General features: G+C 53.0%; 8 protein-coding genes across 8 annotated transcripts; 5 read left to right on the forward strand and 3 right to left on the reverse strand.

The window, feature by feature from the left end:
- Window positions 1-1,205: 1,205 nt before the first annotated feature.
- On the forward strand, window positions 1,206-2,264 carry J7T55_004842 (uncharacterized protein; the record flags this gene model as incomplete). The annotated part of the gene is made up of 1 exon (XM_053130573.1): window positions 1,206-2,264. One exon carries the CDS (start codon window positions 1,206-1,208, stop codon window positions 2,262-2,264), a length of 1,059 nt encoding a protein of 352 aa, XP_052991268.1.
- A 1,229-nt stretch (window positions 2,265-3,493) lies between these two features.
- J7T55_004843 (uncharacterized protein) lies at window positions 3,494-7,160 on the forward strand (the record flags this gene model as incomplete). Its single annotated transcript, XM_053130574.1, has 5 exons — window positions 3,494-4,607; window positions 4,679-4,947; window positions 5,007-5,626; window positions 5,689-6,105; window positions 6,182-7,160. 5 exons carry the CDS (start codon window positions 3,494-3,496, stop codon window positions 7,158-7,160), a joined length of 3,399 nt encoding a protein of 1,132 aa, XP_052991269.1.
- Window positions 7,161-8,460: 1,300 nt separating this feature from the next.
- J7T55_004844 (uncharacterized protein) lies at window positions 8,461-9,555 on the forward strand (the record flags this gene model as incomplete). Its single annotated transcript, XM_053130575.1, has 3 exons — window positions 8,461-8,682; window positions 8,833-9,110; window positions 9,222-9,555. 3 exons carry the CDS (start codon window positions 8,461-8,463, stop codon window positions 9,553-9,555), a joined length of 834 nt encoding a protein of 277 aa, XP_052991270.1.
- Window positions 9,556-9,936: 381 nt separating this feature from the next.
- J7T55_004845 (uncharacterized protein) lies at window positions 9,937-10,902 on the reverse strand (the record flags this gene model as incomplete). Its single annotated transcript, XM_053130577.1, has 1 exon — window positions 9,937-10,902. One exon carries the CDS (start codon window positions 10,900-10,902, stop codon window positions 9,937-9,939), a length of 966 nt encoding a protein of 321 aa, XP_052991271.1.
- A 920-nt stretch (window positions 10,903-11,822) lies between these two features.
- On the reverse strand, window positions 11,823-12,940 carry J7T55_004846 (zinc-binding alcohol dehydrogenase domain-containing protein cipb; the record flags this gene model as incomplete). Its single annotated transcript, XM_053130578.1, has 2 exons — window positions 11,823-12,229; window positions 12,334-12,940. 2 exons carry the CDS (start codon window positions 12,938-12,940, stop codon window positions 11,823-11,825), a joined length of 1,014 nt encoding a protein of 337 aa, XP_052991272.1.
- An 869-nt stretch (window positions 12,941-13,809) lies between these two features.
- Window positions 13,810-14,103, forward strand: J7T55_004847 (uncharacterized protein; the record flags this gene model as incomplete). The annotated part of the gene is made up of 2 exons (XM_053130579.1): window positions 13,810-13,865; window positions 13,941-14,103. The coding sequence occupies 2 exons, from the start codon at window positions 13,810-13,812 to the stop codon at window positions 14,101-14,103; spliced, it is 219 nt and encodes a 72-aa protein (XP_052991273.1).
- Window positions 14,104-15,227: 1,124 nt separating this feature from the next.
- J7T55_004848 (uncharacterized protein) lies at window positions 15,228-15,943 on the forward strand (the record flags this gene model as incomplete). The annotated part of the gene is made up of 3 exons (XM_053130580.1): window positions 15,228-15,545; window positions 15,632-15,692; window positions 15,843-15,943. 3 exons carry the CDS (start codon window positions 15,228-15,230, stop codon window positions 15,941-15,943), a joined length of 480 nt encoding a protein of 159 aa, XP_052991274.1.
- Window positions 15,944-16,428: 485 nt separating this feature from the next.
- Window positions 16,429-17,854, reverse strand: J7T55_004849 (uncharacterized protein; the record flags this gene model as incomplete). Its single annotated transcript, XM_053130581.1, has 5 exons — window positions 16,429-16,610; window positions 16,711-16,983; window positions 17,132-17,305; window positions 17,483-17,533; window positions 17,632-17,854. 5 exons carry the CDS (start codon window positions 17,852-17,854, stop codon window positions 16,429-16,431), a joined length of 903 nt encoding a protein of 300 aa, XP_052991275.1.
- Between the last annotated feature and the right edge of the window lie 1,388 nt (window positions 17,855-19,242).

The following is a 19,242-nucleotide window of genomic DNA, read 5'->3' on the forward strand; positions in this document are numbered from 1 at the left end:
GCCCTACGACCCAAGCAGCCGGGCACGAACCAAGAATAGAGGCGAGATACGAGAGCCAATTTGATTTGGAACGTTGCGCGGGCTAACGTGAGCGAGACAACTAGCTACACACACTAACCTGACTAACCGTCGAAGACTCCGACGGCACGCATGAGGCTGTTGCTGTTATCGTCGTCGTCTTTGCCGTGCCGTCGGGTGTGGATCTTATCAAGTGGTCCGTTTTTGCAAAAGGCCATGACCATCACATGCATTCGATGCATTTTGCGCGTGCTTCACGCAGGCACGGCAGTCTCGTGCGGACAATAAGCAGCTCGTCGATCAGGGGGATCGACGGTAGACCACCACCAAGCGATTCGAGTATCCGTAGTTTCCAGACCGGCCGTCGGCTGTCGGAAGCCGCTGCCCAACATCTGCCAACAGCCTGACAGCTCGCCCTGGCGGCGCTTCTAGTTTTGGTACGGCCCCAGTGATTCCAAAGCTCCATGCAGGTACTCGAGTAATTAGAATGGGGCAGAGAAGGATCTGCCTAAGTGAGCGCATTATCCTAGATATCTCCACACATTATCCTAGAAAATGCAGCAGGGCATCCCGCAAGCAATTCAACAGAAGGCACATAGCGGTTAGGTTCCGCTTGGACTCCCGCAAGCTGTAGTAAACGGACTGCTAAAGATGTCAAAGAACCCGAGTTGACATTTGTTCAGTCTCGGAAGACCCGGGGAGTCGCTTCGCTACTCTGAGCCTAGGGCGGTTCTAGCTACAACTCCGAGCTCGACCAGAAGGCGGATTGCATGCGCAAGTTGTGATTGATTCACACAAAGTTATTGGCCAAAGGTCTGCAAATCCGTGGACCGTTATGAAACAGCGTGACTCATTACACGACTCTGGTACTGCATATGCCTCGAGGCGTGAAGTTGACTGTGTTCAGTGCCGGCCGCTCCACCTTCTGTCAGAACTAGCAGCCCTAGAGCATCCATCACCATCACCAGAGCTCACAGGATTCGGACTAAGCTCATTATCCCCGATGGCAGTTTCTAATACGGAGCTAAGATTCGGTCATCATGTTCCCTCGACTCGGTCATATCTATGGCCTCAAGACCTCCCTCCTAAGTATTGGCAGGTGGATATAAAGGTCGGGATGGCTTCTGCCCGGAGCGTTATCACACACCAGTCGTTGAAGTAGGCCAGAGTAGCTACGATCATTCGAAATGTTATACAGCAGACTCACCGCTCTAGCTATTCTCTCGGGTTGCGCCATCGCGGCCGAAACCCATGACTTCTCACCCAGGGAGGACCAGGCGCGCACTATATACCAGTTTCCGAATGATACGTACGTGGAGAACATAGCAATTCGCCCGAATGGACAGATTCTTGTCAATATCCTCACCTCACCTCAAATCTGGCTGGTTGACCCAGAGTTCCCTGGCAAGGCCGTGCTTGTTCACGAATTCTCAGACGTGCTGGGACTGTCTGGTATAGTCGAGTACCAGCCGGACGTGTTCGCAATAGCGGGCGGAAACGTCTCCTTGAGCACTGGCGAGAGTATTGTTGGCTCCTGGTCCATCTGGAGCCTCGATCTGGGCGGCTTAAATATTAGTTCATATGCGCCTGTCTCGGCACAGCTACCAAAAGTGAGCAAGATTGCTGATGTCCCGCCTGCAACATTTCTCAACGGCATGGCCCTGCTCTCGGGTCCGGAGAAACAGCTCCTCTTCGTTGGGGACGTCAAGACCGGGACCATATATTCAGTCGACATCGATACCGGAGAATATGTAATAGCGATCAACAACACGTTCACAGCCCCTGGCCCTGATTATGCCTTCGGCGTCGCCGCAACGGACGGATTACAAATGTGTAATGACACGCTGTATTTCACCAACGTAGGTCAGAAGAAGCTGAATAGGGTCCGCCTCGACGTTGACGGCACGCCGGCCGGGGAGTTCGAAACGGTTGCGCAGACAATCACTCCGCTGGACCAGTGGGACGATTTCGCACTCGATCACGAAGGCAACGCGTGGATGTCGACGGGAGGAGCAAACACGATCCAGAAGATCAATACGCGGACAGGAGACGTCAAGATCGTGGCTGGTGACGTGAACTCGACCGCCATTGCAGAACCGACGTCTGCAAAATTTGGAAGGCGTGAGAATGATGCGATGGTCCTATATGTGACTACGGCCGGCGGGCTCGCGACGCCAGTAAACGGCGACATTGTTGTTGGGGGCCAGGTCGTAGCCATCAGGACCGAATCCAGGGGCTGGTCTTAGACATGTTGAATGTGGCCAGGGTGTGTTGAGCATTGCCTGGAGCCAAGTGAAAGCAGGCAAGGCAGCGGAGCAGAGCACTGTAGAGTATGTGTAGAGCAATTGCTCATGTTTCAGGATGGGGAAACTAGGAAATCCGATGTTGCAATCTGCATTTCGAGACATGGAATCAAATCAATCGATCAATCAATTGACGCTGTAATTGATTGCCTCGCTATTCAGGCTTCAGGCTTCAGGCTTCGCAGGTGCCCAGGTCCTGGGCTGCCAGCCCCGATAAGGCGAGCGCGGGGGAGAATGGAGCGAAGTGGGCCACAAGGTCACATGAGGCGTGCCTCATTGGCCTGGTCCCGCGCAAAGTCATCGGCACGTACCAGTCACACCTTGGCAGAACGAGATGGCTACCTGGAGGGGACTTGGTGCCACGCCGCCCCCCCAGTGGCCGAACTGTTGGAACGACGTGCCGAACCCTGGGCTCTGCGGAAAAGTGACTGATTGCGAGTGTCACCACGGCGCCCCTTGGGTCTTGGTTCTATTTGGGAAGACGACAGACAACCACCTGAGCTCTTGGGGGCAGCATCATCATCGCTCTTTTTGTGGCAGCCTGCCTTGTGGTTTTTTTTCTGCTGACCCGACCCACCGTCTGGCTCCCTCACCCGCAATCAACCTCTCACTTCCCCTCGCTTTGGTCCATTCGGGAAAGCTGCTGCTAGCTAGGCCAGCCCTTCAGACGCTGTCAGGTAAGGCAAGGCGAGGCAAGGCGAGCCATCAGAGCCCCTCCTGCACCCAACGAACGAGCCTCCCATCAACGCCCGCGATATTCCTGTGCACCGAGCACTATCCACACCTGCACCTGCACATGCAACCGTGCCTGTTTTCATTTTTTTGCTTGATTCATACCACCACGCCTCCGTCTCATATGCCGCACTCTCCCCCGTCGCAATCGAGCCATAGCTACCGCCAGAGCTCCTACCACTCAGCGCAGCACGGCCGCGGGACTCATTTGCGTGTCGCCCTTGGACCGAACCCTCAAGACCAACGACTGGGCCGGTCCTGCAATAGAGCAGGTTGGCCTTGGCTGCGGAGCATCTGAGCTGACTTGCGATCCCACCGACGTCTAGATCACGGTCGATACCCGAGCTCTTAGACCTTGACGACCCGACGGGCCGCGCTGTCGCCGAATACCCCTCTATGACCTCGATACCCGCCCCTTTGTAGGAAGAGAGTTTACCAAAATGAAATCCAAAGGATCTCGGAACCAGCCTGCGCCCCCCGCTCCTCCTCCAATGTCCCCGACTGCCAGAGGCGCAAAATATAGGAACAGAGACGGCTCCAAGTTCATCACCCTGCCCGATACCATGTCTGCTCCAGACTCCGCGCAGCCCTCGCCCACGACTTCCGCCGCCTCTGGCGCAAAGTCGCAGGCCACTGGGGGATCTGGCGCGACGAGCAATGGACCCGCCACGGCACCACCAAATGTGAACAGGAAGAAGCAGAAGCGTCGAGAGAAAGCCGCAGCCAAGGCCGCAGCCGAGGCGGCTCTGAACGCAGCGAATGTCAACGGCGCATCAGACCCCGCAGGCCGCAGACCGAGCCACGATCCCGACCAGGAGGACAGCGAGGAGGATGAAGATCAGTTTGACAGCCAGCTTCACCAGGCACAAGCTCAAGTGAACGGCCGTACGCCTGGCACTTCATCCAAATCCAAGAAGTCCAAAAAGAAGAGGCACAAGGGCGCCGCAGGGGCAGGGGAGCTGGCAGATCAGCCGGCTTCTCCTACACCGCAGCTGAGCGCCCCTAATCCCTCCGGGATCTCTAAGGAACGGATCTGGAATACCAGTTCTCAGGAGGAGCGGGAGAGGATCAAGGAATTCTGGCTCGGGCTTGGCGAGGATGAGCGCAAATCACTTGTCAAAGTCGAGAAGGAGGCGGTACTAAAGAAAATGAAGGAGCAACAGAAACATACGTGTAGCTGCTCAGTGTGTGGGAGGAAACGACACGCAATAGAGGAGGAATTGGAGGGCTTGTACGACGCCTACTACGAGGAGCTCAAGCAGTTCGCCAACCATCCCCAACAAGACGGCCATCCGCCCTTAATGGGCGCTTCCCGTCATTTTGGCTTCCATCACGGCAACAGGTTCCCGAGCTATGCAGGACATCAACCTTCACGCGGGCGAATAGTGGAGCACGTTGGCGACGAAGACGAGGACGATTTGGACGACGAGCCCTATAGCGAGGACGAGCTCGACGACGACGAGGCCTACAGCGACGAGGAGGAACCCGAAGAGGAAATACATCGCGACTACGCTTCCGAGTTCTTCAATTTCGGGAGTAGTCTCACTGTTCAGGGTATGGGTGTTCCTAAATCCTCTATGCGTTGTTGCACAACGTTCCAAGATGGTAACTGGGGTCTGTTCTAGGTGGCATACTAACGGTAGCCGACGATTTACTGAAAAATGACGGCAAGAAGTTCATCGAGATGATGGAACAACTAGCCGAACGACGTATGGCACGCGAGGGAGACTTTGCTCAAGACCAGTATTCTCGGAGCTATGGCCATGGTGTCAACGGCGGACTTCCCGGCCATGATCATCCTCCACCTCCGCCAGTCGATGACGAGGAGTACGAGGATGACGAAGACGAAGACTACGATTCTCAGGAGGATGACGAGTACGAGGAAGAAGACGATGTAGGTGTCTCGCTTATCATCGGGAGCAATCGATTTGTGAGATGGCTGACGTTTCGCAGGACACTATGACTGAAGAGCAACGCATGGAGGAAGGACGTCGAATGTTCCAGATCTTTGCTGCGCGAATGTTTGAGCAAAGGGTACTCCAAGCATACCGCGAGAAGGTAGCCAGGGAACGACAAGCCAAACTAATGGAGGAAGAGGAAGAGGAGCTTCGGAGGGAAGAGGCCCGGAAAGAGAAGAAAGCAAGGGAGGCCCAGAAGAAGAAAGAGAAGGCAGCCCAGAAGAAGCAAGCTCAGGCCGAAGAGAAAGCGCGCAGGGAGGCTGAGAAAGCGGCGGAGGAGGAGAATCGTCGACAAGAAGAATCTCGAAAGGCGGAGGAGGCCAGGAGAAAGGCCGACGAGAAGCGCAAGAAGAAGGAGGCTCAGAGGAAAGCCGAAGAAGACGAACGGGCAAGGAAGGAGGCTGAGAGACAACGCCAGAAGCAACTCCAGGTCGATCAGGAACGGAAAGCAAAAGAGGCCAAGGAACGTGAGAAGAAAGCTCGCGAGGAGGCTCGTCTCAAGGAGAAAGAAGAGCGGGAGAGGCTGGATCGCGAGGCCAGAGAGCTCAAGGAGAAGCAGGACTCTGAGAGGCGCCAGAGAGAGCTCGAGACCAAAACTTCGGAGACCGGACACAAGTCGAATCAGAAGCAAAAACAGGAGGAACGCGCAGCTAAGAAAGCAGCAGCCCTGGCCACAGCTCCTGTCACGATGACGCTTCCGAAAAGGCCAGCCCAGCCTCCTACAAACCCAGCGCTGCCCGTTCTACCTCAGCAACCTCCAGCAGCGGCTTTCGCTTCCCCCAAACCTTCCGTTGCCACACCGGCCTTACCGAAGGCACCGACGCCAATCCGGCCACGGCAGGCGTCCCAACAAGACGCAAGCTCTTCAGGTCCGGGAACGACGACATCATTATCCGGGTCCAACAGTCACGATCCGTCTCCCAGTGCCAATACACCAGCCCAGACGAGCCCGCGGCCGTCTGCACCCCCGAGCGCCAGAGGCAGCACAGCAAGTCAGCATTCGGCGAATGCATCCCGGCCGATGTCACCAGCGCAGCCGAGTACGGCGAGGTTCCCTTCGGCTCAGCCTGCTCCCATCAATATTCCACCCTTGGGTATGCCATTCCCTCCTGGGCTCCCACCCCCAGGCTTCGGAAATCCTTTATTCCCGCCCGGGCCTCCTGGCTTCAGACAACCACCGCCTGGGATGGTTCCGCCGGGACTAAGCAGTCCTATGCTTGGCCGAGGCTTCCCTGCGCCTGCACCGCCGCCGGGATTCGGTCAACCGGCTTCAGATCTAGTATCGCCTTTCAATCCCTCGTCGAAAGACGCGATTCCCGGGACGCATACGCGACAGCAATCAGGAGGCTATGACTCTCCATCGCTGCATGCCGCTCAACCCATCAGTCGACCTACGCCTATCGGCCGGCCCTCGTCCGTGGTACAGGGGCAACGTCCGCAGTCAGGATCCCCGCCAAAAGCCTTGCAGCGGGAGTCTGATGACCCACAGGATCATCTGGGAAGTAGCGCATTGTTAGACGACTCTGAAGACGTCCTTCCGACGCTGCCCGACTTCCAGCCGGGCTTACGTCGAGGGTATGTCGCTCCGGGTCGACCTGGCCCAGCTTTTCCGCCAGCTCCCTTCGCCGACCCAGCAATCGCTTCCATGTGGGGCAACCCCATGCAGCCGCCTGGGATGAGCCCATTCGCTCAGACACCTGTAGCTCCTCCTGGGTTTGGTGGCCCCGTCGGATGGCCCGCCAGTCCAAGTCTCGGGTTTAGTGCACCTATAGGCATCAATCGTCCTGCGCCAGCTCGTCCTCCGGCAAGCGTTGCAATACGACAGATCCTGTGTAATGTCTGCCGCGATCTTGCCATGAAAGAGCCCGCCAAAGATGGCTTCATTACCCTCGCTTCTCTGCAGGAGGCAATGAAGACATATGTTGACTTCAACCCCATGGGTGACGGCCCGCTAACAGAGAACGACATCGTGGCGCTCTGCGAAACGGAAGGAAACATGGCGAATGGCGGTGGTAACTTCGACTTTCATGATGAAGCTGGCACGAAGAGCATCCGATGGAACCCGGACAAGATGCCTCAGCCATTAGGTGCTTTCGGAGCGCCAGGCCAGATTGGCAGTCCCATACTGGGGTCTTCCTTTGGCCGATAGCTTTCAGACATTGACGATGGGTCATGGGCCGCGGACTGATGCATTGTAACATATATGGAAGCGCTATGCGAATGTCACCGGCGCTCGAGACATCGTGTGACGACTGCTTGTCCTTGTATAGGCTCTAGTTGTGAATGCCCTGGAGACATTGACGACATGAAGGGTTCTAAAGTCTGGACCTTGACGTGCCGTTCCGCCTCTCCTCTTGTAGCCCCCCTGTATAAATCGTTGTCATTCAACGAAGCCAAAGATTGATACTCCGATCAAGGCGTGTTTTGGCCGCCCCTGTTTTGATACCCCTGAGCGTACCAATCTGTATGGGTTATCACGGCAATACTAGTTGGTATCCGCACTGAAAGTGTGACGCGGAAATTGCACAGAAAGGTGACTCTTATTCCCACAATGATTAATCATTGAAGTCGATTGCCGGCCCTGCCTACCACATGCGTTTTCACGAGTGATTGCATGTCTATTATGGGTATTTTGTCTTCGCCTTGATAGGTCAAATTAGTTTCTTCCGGCTGTATGTATGTTGGCACGATTACAAGGCCTCGCCCGTGCAACTGGTATGTCATTTTTTGTTTCGAGGGTACTGCGCCACGACTTCAAATCACGGTGCCGTATGCGCCCCATGACACCTCAGATTGTGGACCATGGATGGCAACTAAGGATCCTTCAGCTTGAGACCCAACGGAACATTAGCCGCACCAGATTTTGCCCGCCAGCTAGCTGAAAAGCTTGCAGCTGATCTAATGCGCAGCTCGGCTTGAGGGAACTTGCTGATCTTTGCCCTCAAACGACCGCAAGACAGAATCTCCCTAGGAGGACTGATAGGTCATTGAGCCAGCAAATGTGCCGGTGAGGACCAAAGGGGGAATGATGGGGCGAGCAGGGGTGCGATTGGCTGGTGCCGAGGTCCTGGCGAATGAGACCGTGAGACCGACTTATACGGGGTTTTGGTGGTACCCATATCTGATCCTTCACGACGAGAAAGCCCAACGGAAAGGCCCAGCCGGCGGCAGTGCCTGCATGGAAGGAAGGAATACCACGCATAAGCAAAATGCGACGTACGACAGGCAACTCTTGGCTGTAGCATGTTTTCTGACTTGGGTTTTTCTCCCTGGCCACACCGGCCTTGAGCGTCGACTTTTGAGTCTCCTCTGACCTCAGCAAGTTGTGGTACTCCTCTCACCCAGCATTCACCTCTATTTTTCGAATATGACCCACTGATTGCGTTCCGAATCCGCTTCTCCGTTCTGGGCTCTCACTCCTCGGCATCGGGGCCGAGCTACACAACCACATGTCTGATCCAACGAACGCCCGAGCCGGCGCCACGCCGCGTGCGATGCCGAGGGCGCTCGACCAGGCTACGAACCCGAAATGGGCTACAACCAAGATCACTTTCCGGGGAATCATCATGGTTCTTTCTCTGGCCGCGAGCATCATTAGTTTTGTCTACATCAGTGCCCCAAGACAATGGAGTGATTGGATCCTCTTATCGCCGTTGTATGGGCTTCCATATGTAAGTCCATCTATACAGGCCTGCAGGTTTGTCCAATGACTCGCCCCTGCCCGGAGAAGACTGGCGATGGGGGCAGCTCGGTTAGACTTGGCGACGCCGGAGACATCACACACAGAGTCGCATAGACACTAATACAAGCTTTCATGGCAGCCACTTCTCAGTTTTATCTGGGAGGCAATTGAGATCACCATTCTCATCGTCAGACGCGATAAGAACAAGGGAATTATCCCGGCTATGCACCTCGCCTGCGAGCTGCTGCTGTGGCTCGGCGGCCTGATCGTTGCGATCCTGTGGGCCACGATAGTGACTTCCACTGAGCAGCACTCTTCTACTTTCACGCAAGGGTCGTCCTCAGGCATACCGGCATCTACTTTCAAGAAGTGGGCGCATGTGATATACGCCTGGTGCGCGCTCAACCTCGCCACGGTGTAAGTCTCGGATGCCAATCGCGGCTCCTTTTGCCTCTTCATCCGCAGCAGGGCTCACCGGATAGCTCCCCGGATTGTTGAAAATCCATCCCACTGACAACTTTTCCGCAGGGTGTGCCAATTTTTCATATTCGTGGTCTCCTGCATAGAGGTCGACAGGAACAGGAGAAACATGGAGCAGAAGGTGAACACACTGCTCGCAATGATGGAGGAGCGAGGCCACAACCCCAGTGACGTCCTGGCGTCGCTTCGCTCGCCGCCCCCCGATTACGATAGCACCAAGCCTTCCTGGCCTATCGAGATGCCTGCAGTGAACCTGCACCCGGTAGAGATGGGCGTTGACGAGCGCCCGATGGAGGTGGCTGGCTCGCAGGTTGGCCAGGAGATGGCCGTGCCCGGAACCGAGGATCTGAGTGGGAATCAAAAGTTTGTGCTGAAGCCATAGAACTTTTTCGGCATATGATGGGTTCCCGGATGAAGCTGGCGGGTAGCGGAGCTTCGGATGAGACAGCTCATGACATGGCAGGTGGTTGTGAGCACTTGTATCTATCGAGTTTAATGTCAATAATATACCCTAGAAGCTTGTCAACTTCGTAAAAAAAAATACCTATTTGCTTTCAATATGGCTATTATGAATTTTTGAAGCACCGTCATCATCGCATTTATCAGTCTATTTGCCTCTATCTTCCCGATACCTGGCTGTCGAATTCTATTATCTCAACGCATCCTGCACGTCTTGCTCTTCCTATCGTCTTCTAGGGCAATTCATCTCCTATTTTGAGCTAGAGGAAAGACTATGTTCCGCGTCGAGACGCATGGCCGCTCTTCACCTAGAGTCGTAATACTGCTGCCCTTCGTTGAAAGGGTCAGCTTGGCCAGGACGTCCCCGGCTCGGCCCACTACCACCAGCACCCATCAAAGGCACGTAATCACCACCAGCCATGCCAGTGCCGGCACGCGAAGCCTTCTTGGCCTCATCCACCGCCGCCAGCGCGGCCTGGGCCTCGGCGGCGCGCCGGTCCCTCTTGTGCGCGCGGCGCTCGCGGCAGCACATGAAGCAGACCGTGACGACCGAGAGGGCGACTGCGACCCCCAGCACGCCCGCGACGATGAAGCCTCCGGTATCCATGCCGCCCCGTGTAGCGCAGCGGACGGCACCGTTGGTCTGGCTGAAGGAGCACATAAGGCCCGGCAGGCAGGTGGGGATGACTGCTGTGGTTGCGACGCACTGAGTGTCATCCGCGTCGTTGATGAAAGAGCAAGCAGAGGTCGCGACGGTGGTCGGTGTCATACAGGTGACGGTCGTGTAGGTCGTGCCTTTGACATGGTTGACCATGACCCATGAATTTGTCGTGGAGGCTTCTGCTGTAATGTCGGAAGTTTTGGAGGTTGAGAGGGTTGTTTTGTCGTCGTCGCCAGCGGCTGCTCGGATCTCGACAACTTCTCGAATTGTCCGCAAGCCATGTAGCCTATGCAGTCGCCGCAGCTCGAGATTGCTTTCTTCACTGTCCGAGTTCATCTTGCAGCTTTTGGCTGCCCATGTTGCCTCGCGCTTGGCGTCTTGTAGGGTGCAGCCTGCACTAACAAGACAGTTCTGCAACAAGTCTTGGTCCTCTGCGAGATCCGAAAGACAGCGAGTGACTGCATCTCGGCTGCCGCAGGAGACTGCAGCGGCGATGTTTTGTCTGTACGCAAGAGAACATCCTTCAGCTGTTTCCGCCATGACCGTGCTTGCTAATGAGGCGGTCAGAAACACCGCCTGGAAGCTGTGTCGAATATTTGCCAGCTTCATTTTCGCTGGGGGGTTCTATTCACAAATTGAAGGAGGATACACAGCTGGGAAAGAAAAGGGAATTGACGACAGCTCGTCAAAGCAGAATACACGGGTAGATCTCAGGATCAGAGGACACAAAGCATCATTGAACAGAGGATAGCCAGGCGATGTACTTAGTATGGTAGGAGAAGAAAATTTATTGCTCGCTTGGTCTTCTAGGGACCAAAGCTCAGTCAGATTCTCATCTTGCTGACGTTCCACACTGCCACGCAAGTCTATCACCAACCGGTGCAGTAATCCTGTCAGACTCCCCGCAGCTCTGGCCTACCGCTGCCTGGTTCGGAATTGGCAAACAGTTCGGACTCCAGCAGTGTTTGGTGTGACAAGTCACTGTGGAACAGCGGCGTCTTGCATCCTGTTAAGAGCTGCGCCGCAGTGTTGGCCGGTTGTGGTGGTCTCTCACAGGCTGAGGTGCAGTAAGATGAGACGACGTTGGAGAGAGAGGCTGAACAAAGGATGTCCGTTGGCAGGGATCATGCTTACTGGATCAGCCTACCCCTGAAGCATTCCTCACCTTGTGTTTATTCCCATAGATGTAAGTCCTTGTTTGGAACCGAAATAGCGGGTGCAGAAAAGTGCTGTAGGTCGTATATGGGAAGGGTCATGTCCCATCGTACAGAATTCTTCCAATATCAGGGCTGTTCCACTGCGCCGGGTGTGCTGTCGTGGCCCCCCTGTCCTTCGCTATCTGTCATCATTCTATTTTCCCCGAACTGTTCCTCAAATTATCACACAGGATGATAAACAGAACCTTGTGGCTGTCATTGTGGCGAGCGCTTAAGCTGGAATCTAGTGCTGACTTCAGGGGCACTCGCGTCTGACATGATTTGCTTCTCCACACGTCACAGATTTTAGGCTGAACAAGTGAATAGTACCACTCAGAGCGAGACGACAATCTTCTTAGCAGATACGCCCTCTCTAAGAATGTCCATGGCTCCTTGAAGGGCCTCGAGACCGTTTCCCACAACATCCGCCTTAGGAGCAATTGTGTACTTCCCATTCTCCAGTGCTCCAGGCAAGAAGTCATTGAAGATCGCCGAAGCAAGCTCCACATCGGGCCGCAACTCATCAACAAATTTGGTCTGGACGCCCTCAGGTATCGGAAATGCAGGAACCATTGTCAGAGCAACGAATTTCTTGCCCTCTGTGCTCAATACAACGGCCGCGCAGGCCTCCACGATCCCCGGGAAGGTGGCTGGCACAACTCCGCCGTTGGCTATAGCACCAGCTGCCTTTTTGCCTTTGAATGCAGCGACCAGGTCGTCTTGTACCGTGGGACTGCCGTCTATGATATGTCAATAATGCTTGATGAAGATCGGATTGACGTGCTTCCAGAAGAGAGCCAGACACAGAAGTTGAGAAACAATTCAAGGAAAAGATACTACACACAATCATACACCTGAGCAGCTCCAAGCTCCTTGACGTACTCAAATCTATTCGGAGAAGCTGTTGTGATCACCTCATAACCAGCGGCAACCGCTAGCTGAATCACGTTCGAGCCAACGCTGGTCGAGCCACCCCAGATCAGAAGCGTCTCTTGCTTCGGAGTCGGTGATGCTGATGGCAGGTCCAGGGCCAGGAAGTCCTTGTGAAAGAGAGCCTTTGTCGCAACAGATACGCCCATGGGTAGGACAGCAGCCTGCTCAAAGTCGATAGAACTAGGAATGATAGATGCCATATGCTCTGACAGAAGAACGTACTGCTGGAACCCTTGATTTACTAGTCCAACCACCCTATCACCGGGTTTGAACTTGGTCACACCGGATCCCACCGACTCCACCTCGCCGGCGATGTCGTAACCAAGAATAGCTGGGAGTTTGAGCCATGGGATGACTTCAGGCCCCATCGCCTGTTGGAACCAATCGACAGGGTTAATAGCGACGGCGCGATTCTTGACTATGATTTCTTTCTCTTTCGGCGTTGGGTAGGGGACTTCTCTTAGTTCGAGCGGCGCCCGGGTCGCGGTCAGGTAGGCGGCTTTGTTGGAAGACATCATGTGCTTGTGTGTGTTTCGATTCTGCATGCGTATGTCCAAAGAAGTGCTTAAACATACATGTATTTCGTGGATTATGAGATTGCAACGAAAGTCAGCATCTCTTTATATTCAATATTGCGATGTAAGACTGAGGGGGTAATCCCGTAGCGCACCTCCACCCCGACGGACTTACACGGAATTACGTCCCATCTAGGAATTCGGAACCGACACGCATTTAACATGCAGATTCCGATACCAGCCAATATCAGGAAGAATTGGCATGAGCGGTTGAGGAGTTTACTAAAAGAAGAACAATTTTCCAAGTGCTCAACTGGATCAACTAGTAATATGACCACTGACTACTACGCACAGAATGATCATCGCAAAATGCTATGCTGTGATGCTTGTGCTCGCGATTTCATTGCAAAAGGTCATCGAAAGCGATTTGGTGACATCGCATGCTTTATGGCTTGAATGAATCATCTCAATCGTATTCAGATACCTAGATAGTAAGAGCTCCCCACAGATCAATTGTAATATGCTTTACTACCATTAGAACCGTGCTTAGGCATACATCGTTTGGCTCTTGAGGATTTTTGCCCAAACTTCCATATTGGCACTGAGCGCCTCAAAGCCTCCACGCTTTGATATAGGAAAGCACGATAAGTATCTATTCCCAGGATTGGGATCGCTTCGCTTCTGTCAAAACGGTTCAATTCAGCAAAAATTCGGACTTCGAACTTGGGATCCGCAACTATCAGTCTGAAAAAACCAGCAACACAGGCAAAGATAAATGCATTGAGGGAAAATTCCCGAAATCATTGGAGCGAAAAGAAGAGCGTTCCCTTGAGAGGAAGCAGTTGCCTATGTCACTCAGCATAAGTCATTTCATGACTGCCTCCGAAATGAAAACCAACCCTCCGTCGGCGCTCGGCGCATCAACGCTGTATTTGCCGTCAATTTTTTCGATGGCTCATAGACCCGCCATATCCTCACTGACATGAGTACTGATCTCGAACAGTGCGATTTCGAAACGCGTCGCACTCAACACTTTTAGCGGTGGTGTGACGAAACCTCTGCTTCTCGGACGGCCGAACCTGCGCCTCCAATCTGCTTCGAAGCCCTCTTTGAATCAGGTCATCGCTGCCTCAGCTGAGAACTTTTTTCAAGCCAGAGACCGGTAGAAGTGGCGTGAGATTTACAGTCTAATGCATGGGCTGCAGACCAGCCAACTGCTTCGCCACAGAACTCTGCCAGCGTCTCCTCGGGCTGGTGTGACCGAGGGGGTCAAACAGCGATTCTACTTCATCGATGAAGAATGACGAACTCCCAGAGGGAGTTCATTTCGGCCATTGAGACGAGAATGCGAGCCGTACTCTCAACCAAGTCAACAAATCTATACTAGAAGTGACAGAGAAGTATGCGGCCGTTGGACTATCCCAGGCGAAGTGAAAGTCCGACCCCATTTTCAACGGATAGGCAACTAAACAGCACGTCTGCGGGAAGCAGGTGACGTACATGGTCGATCAAGTTTTGTGCAGGTACGCTCTGCTATGTAAGTGTCGTGCATCTTGGAGCGGATCTTTGGCTGATCGTCGGGCAGGATCTCTGGAGGCTGGGGCGTCGCTCGTGGGGTTGCCCGGGGTCATTGCAGCTCCAAGCCCAAAAGGGGGAAGTTGCTCCATCTTCATGCATATAAAAGTCCCTTTGTTGACCGCATCTGGTTCCTTTGCCTTCCGTGGACTCAGAAAAACGAGTCTCTCGTGCATTCTCCGCGTCTGGCTTCTTGCTTCTCGCGGTTGTGAGGACCTGTGCAAGCTCTAGGGATTAAAGTCAAAATACCGCAAAGCCTTTTCATGTGTATTACTCCCGTAGTAAGAGTGGGAATTGTCAATGAGTGTCAGGTTTGAGTGCAGGATGAATGATTAGTGCCATCAGATATTTCAAGGTGAAGGCCCACAATAATAATAATGGGCCGTTTGACGGTGAGTGTGGAATCACTCAAGAACCTACATCATGATTACCCCTCGTTCGGGGGACTCCCTAGTGTAATTGATGATTTATTGCCTGATTTGTAAAATGGTACGAGAGATTGGCTCAACGAGCCTCTGCCACCGCCATTTGACTGTCTGGGTGCTAAGACAAACGGCTCTATAAAAAGGGATGTCGCAAACTCGATGTGGAACAAAATGTGAGGAGTCAGGCGGAACATATTTGTGAGAACAATTCGTTTTAGGGCTCTCTATCTCTCTCATAAGAAAATTTGTACCGGAGCAATCCAGAATATCCCCTCTGCCAGTAATCAACCATGCTTTCAATAGCCATCACTCTCTTCGCAGCCCTTATAAGTGGGACGTTCGCCGCTCCAGCCTCTAGTCGGACTGCCATCCAACCACCCAGCGGAAGCGGTCAAATCATTGTGAGCCAGACCCAGCTCCGTGTGACGGGATGCCTAAACGCCCAAGGCCTCTGGAACGTGGCAGACGACTGCGCCACCTTTTCCGGTGATGGTGCCGGCGGTATCTCCGGCCCGGAAGGATTTCTTGCTCTCACAGAGGATTCAGAAATCACCACTTCGTCGTCAAGCTATGAGACGACTTGGCTTGGCTATTACTTGAATGGAAACGTGAGTTCCGGCAACCCCCGCCTTGACAGTTCTTGACTAGGGCGGCAGTGAACAAATGTGGACTGACTTGTTGTGCTTGTGGAAAGACATCGGCTACATACATTTCTGCAGATAAAACTACTAGCGATGCTTCTGGACAAATATTGCGTAAGTTTGTTGCTTATCCATTCCACCCAGACCCCCCCCTTTTTTCTTAGAAGAGAAAAGGAAAGAAAGGTTTGATTCGATTCACAACAAATGCAATTTACCGCAGTCTTCTTTTGCAACCATAACAGTGCTGACTCTGGATTATGACAGTTCACGCGGACCATGTTCCTTCTGGTACTGAGACGGTATCAATACACGGATCTAGCTCAGAAGGGGATGTTGCTGTGTACCTCTCCTGGATTGCACAATAAAAATGAAACTCGAAGGGCTCTGACAACGAGAATGACGGAATCGAATTGAGGCGTAATAATGGCTCAAGACGAACATGAACCAGGGATATTATGACTATATAATAATAATTATGAAAATAATTAGCTGAAGCTTGGTCACATTGCACTATCCTTTTACTCGCCTATTTTCATCGATACTCTGGTCACAATATTCGTCGGTGGACCTTTTGACACGTTTAAGTGTGTAAGTCGAAGACATCTGCCAGTCCAGACTCTTGGCTCGGCTCATTCGGCACGTTCCTTACCATAGCACTAGACTTTGATCTTAATCCCAAGCAAACAGGCAAACAAGTAGAATCTGAAGTCAAAGGGTGCCTAATGGCCTTGTTACTCAGATGTGGTGTGCTGAATCACCACTTGCTCTCCAAGGCCCACAATCTGGACCGGAGGTTTATCATTGATGCATTGTTGATGCCACCTAGTTTACTATATACAGGTCACATGTTTCAGGGCTGCAGAAATATTTGCATGAGAAAGGTACCCAGCTTCACTCGACGTTCCATCTCTTCGAACCACAAGTTCAGTTTTGTCGAAGTAATATGACATTGAAGAGGTCCACCGATGGAAGACTTCAATTGTGCGTCGACACCATGGGAAGAGTTGACCGAGTAACGCGCGGCGTAGCGTCCTATGCAGCTGAAAATTCTACAGTTGATCACAGACATTGAGAATAATACTAATTCAATCAGCGGCGATTTTCAACCGTAAGGAATAACGGAAATAAATACCTGGTTGGTAGCAGAGCAAGTGCTGCCTGACACGCAACACGTAGCGCCTGTCCAGCCCTGGCCGCCACATTGTGCATATTTCGCTGCGCAGTTGGAGCCACCTCCCGATGAAGCACTCGTCGTTGTTGCAGACGAGGTTGCCTTGGAAGTGGTTGTGAGCGTTGTGGGAGCAGCTGTCGTCGATGGAATGACTGCGGTGCCACTTGGGCCCGAAGTAGCGGCACAGGTTGACTCGCAGCCCGCGCAAGCTGCACCGGCGCTCTTGGTCGATCCCTGTTATATATTAGTCACCTGCTACGAAGCCCAGATCGATGCAAACTCGAAAATTGCAATGATAGACAGATAGGCAACCGTGGCGGGTGAAGGGTTATACTGACGCCAGAGTAGACAGTAGGGCCTGGTGCGATATATGTACTCATACTCGCGTGAATGTCGACCAGAATGCCAGCATCACTAGCAGCGTAAGCACCAGGTAGCTTGACAGTTGCAGGAGAAGCTGATCCACTGCCGGTAACGGTAATCTGATAGCATGTCATGTAGAATTGAGCACCCCCTGACGAGCCTGCCGTGTGCAATGCGAGGGCCTCAGCGCGCACTATTTTGTTTTTGTTAGCTCTCAAGAGACAAAGTGTGAGGAAATTGGAGTACGACAAAACGGCAACGCATCTCGGTGTTGCAGCTCAGTCGAGGCCGTCGATTCGTGAGTGAGGGTATTCAGTAGGCACGGAAGGTGCTTCCTTAGGGGAGGAAATATGTATGTCAAGCAACTTACAAAGGTAGTCTCCTGGTGCGATGTCGGTAGGAATCTTGACGTTCATCCTGCCTATAAAATGATATGCTTAGTACTTGATTCAAGCCAGAAATCTTTAAAAAAGGGAGACTGGACTCAGGTAGCAGAAGGCTCCAAGTCTGAGGACGTACCACAGCAGGTTGTAAGGTCTTTTGTGCCCCAGTAATCATCGTCTCCACTGCTCCCAGAAGGATTCTTTGCCCAGGTGTCGGCAAAAATCTTGAACCATCCTGCCGAAGAACCAACAGCTGAAGCAGCGTCTGAGACTTTGGCTAGGTAGACTTGAACAGGACCATAGTGTGCTCCACCAATAGCCTCGGAAGCACAGTCCTTTGTGTTAGGCTGTTGATGCATCTCGACAGTGACGGTAGAGCCAGCCTTCACCGAACATTTCCCTGCAGCGGATGAGGAACCAGCATTGCATGCGATGTCGGTTGACAGGACGTTCGTAACGGGAGAGTTGCTCGCAGGCAGTCGAGCGCACTGGGCCCCGTTCAGAGGAGTTAGCCCGCAAAGACAACCTACTCAAAGAAACGAGAGACTTATCATATTGACGCCATCAACGTATAGAAGTTGGAAGGTGGCATGGCCTGAGGCTCGATGAGCAGCCAGGCCGGCCAAAATCGCAATCAATGTCGATTTCATTTCGGTCTTGATCCGCGCGATGATCGACAATTAAAGAGTCTTGGCCTGAGAGGATCGTCAGGGACTCGAAGTGAAATATGTGTTTCGCCTGCCGAGGAGCCTCCAGGATGTATGCATGGCTTGTAGGGCGATTATATACACTTCATTTGACGGCCCAGGCGCAGGAAACCTCAATCATCTCGGTCGATCGATCCCGTGCCTTTCCCATTATCGATTTGTCCTAGCTCAGTTCCGGAGAGGCAGCATGGACATTCGAGGCACAAGCAGGCTTGAGTTGCGGTGTGTGAGTCGTCTCGTGCTGTCTAGGGTGTGTACATTGTACATGGTACAACTTGAAGCAAGACCTTGGCTGGTGAGCGGCCTGACGTGGCGATTGATTACATGCTACCTCGAACCAAGATCTGTTATGAAATAGAGACCCATCCAACGGCAGCACAATATCGTGTGATCCACATTCGGGAAAGACGGCCCTGATAGCGACGGCCGGATTGGCTGGCTGAATGTGGTCAATATACCGGCAAAAAGTTACGGTAGGCTTGGCAGACCACTTACTTGGACATATATGTGACAAGGCTAGGTCCACCGATACCCGGGGTGATGAGTACCGTCTCCGTCTCGGGCACGTGCCGGGGTACGGGGATATGAATTAGGAACCATGGAAGCAGCCTCGCCGAGATCCTAAATCCCACCTGTAGGGAAGGCAGAGGAACACGCTGACAGAGATGACCATGTCTCTGATTAGTGCGCGCTCGTCCGATCACGTCGACACTATGTACACAGTACCTAGAGAAGCTGAGACGTTCACAGCGTCCTGCTCTACAGTCTCTCTATTTATGTCCAGTTAATGAACATGGAATTCGGGGTTGTGCTACTTAATGTCAATATCTCCGGATGCTGCGCAGCTGAGGCTAAGATCCTTGGCAAAAGCTTGATTCTTCTACATCATCGGTAACCCATGGCTTCGTTATTTTCCAAACACATGGATCACCAATGAGCAACAGAGGGATCTCGCAGCAACATGCATTGAAAGTGCCATGCGAGAATATTCACACATGATTTACCGTCAAATGCAATCTCGCAGCAATGGCCTGCGAAAA

This window comes from Diaporthe amygdali (genome assembly GCF_026229845.1).
Source record: "Diaporthe amygdali strain CAA958 chromosome Unknown NODE_23_length_778278_cov_65_433824, whole genome shotgun sequence".
NCBI lineage: Eukaryota > Fungi > Ascomycota > Sordariomycetes > Diaporthales > Diaporthaceae > Diaporthe > Diaporthe amygdali.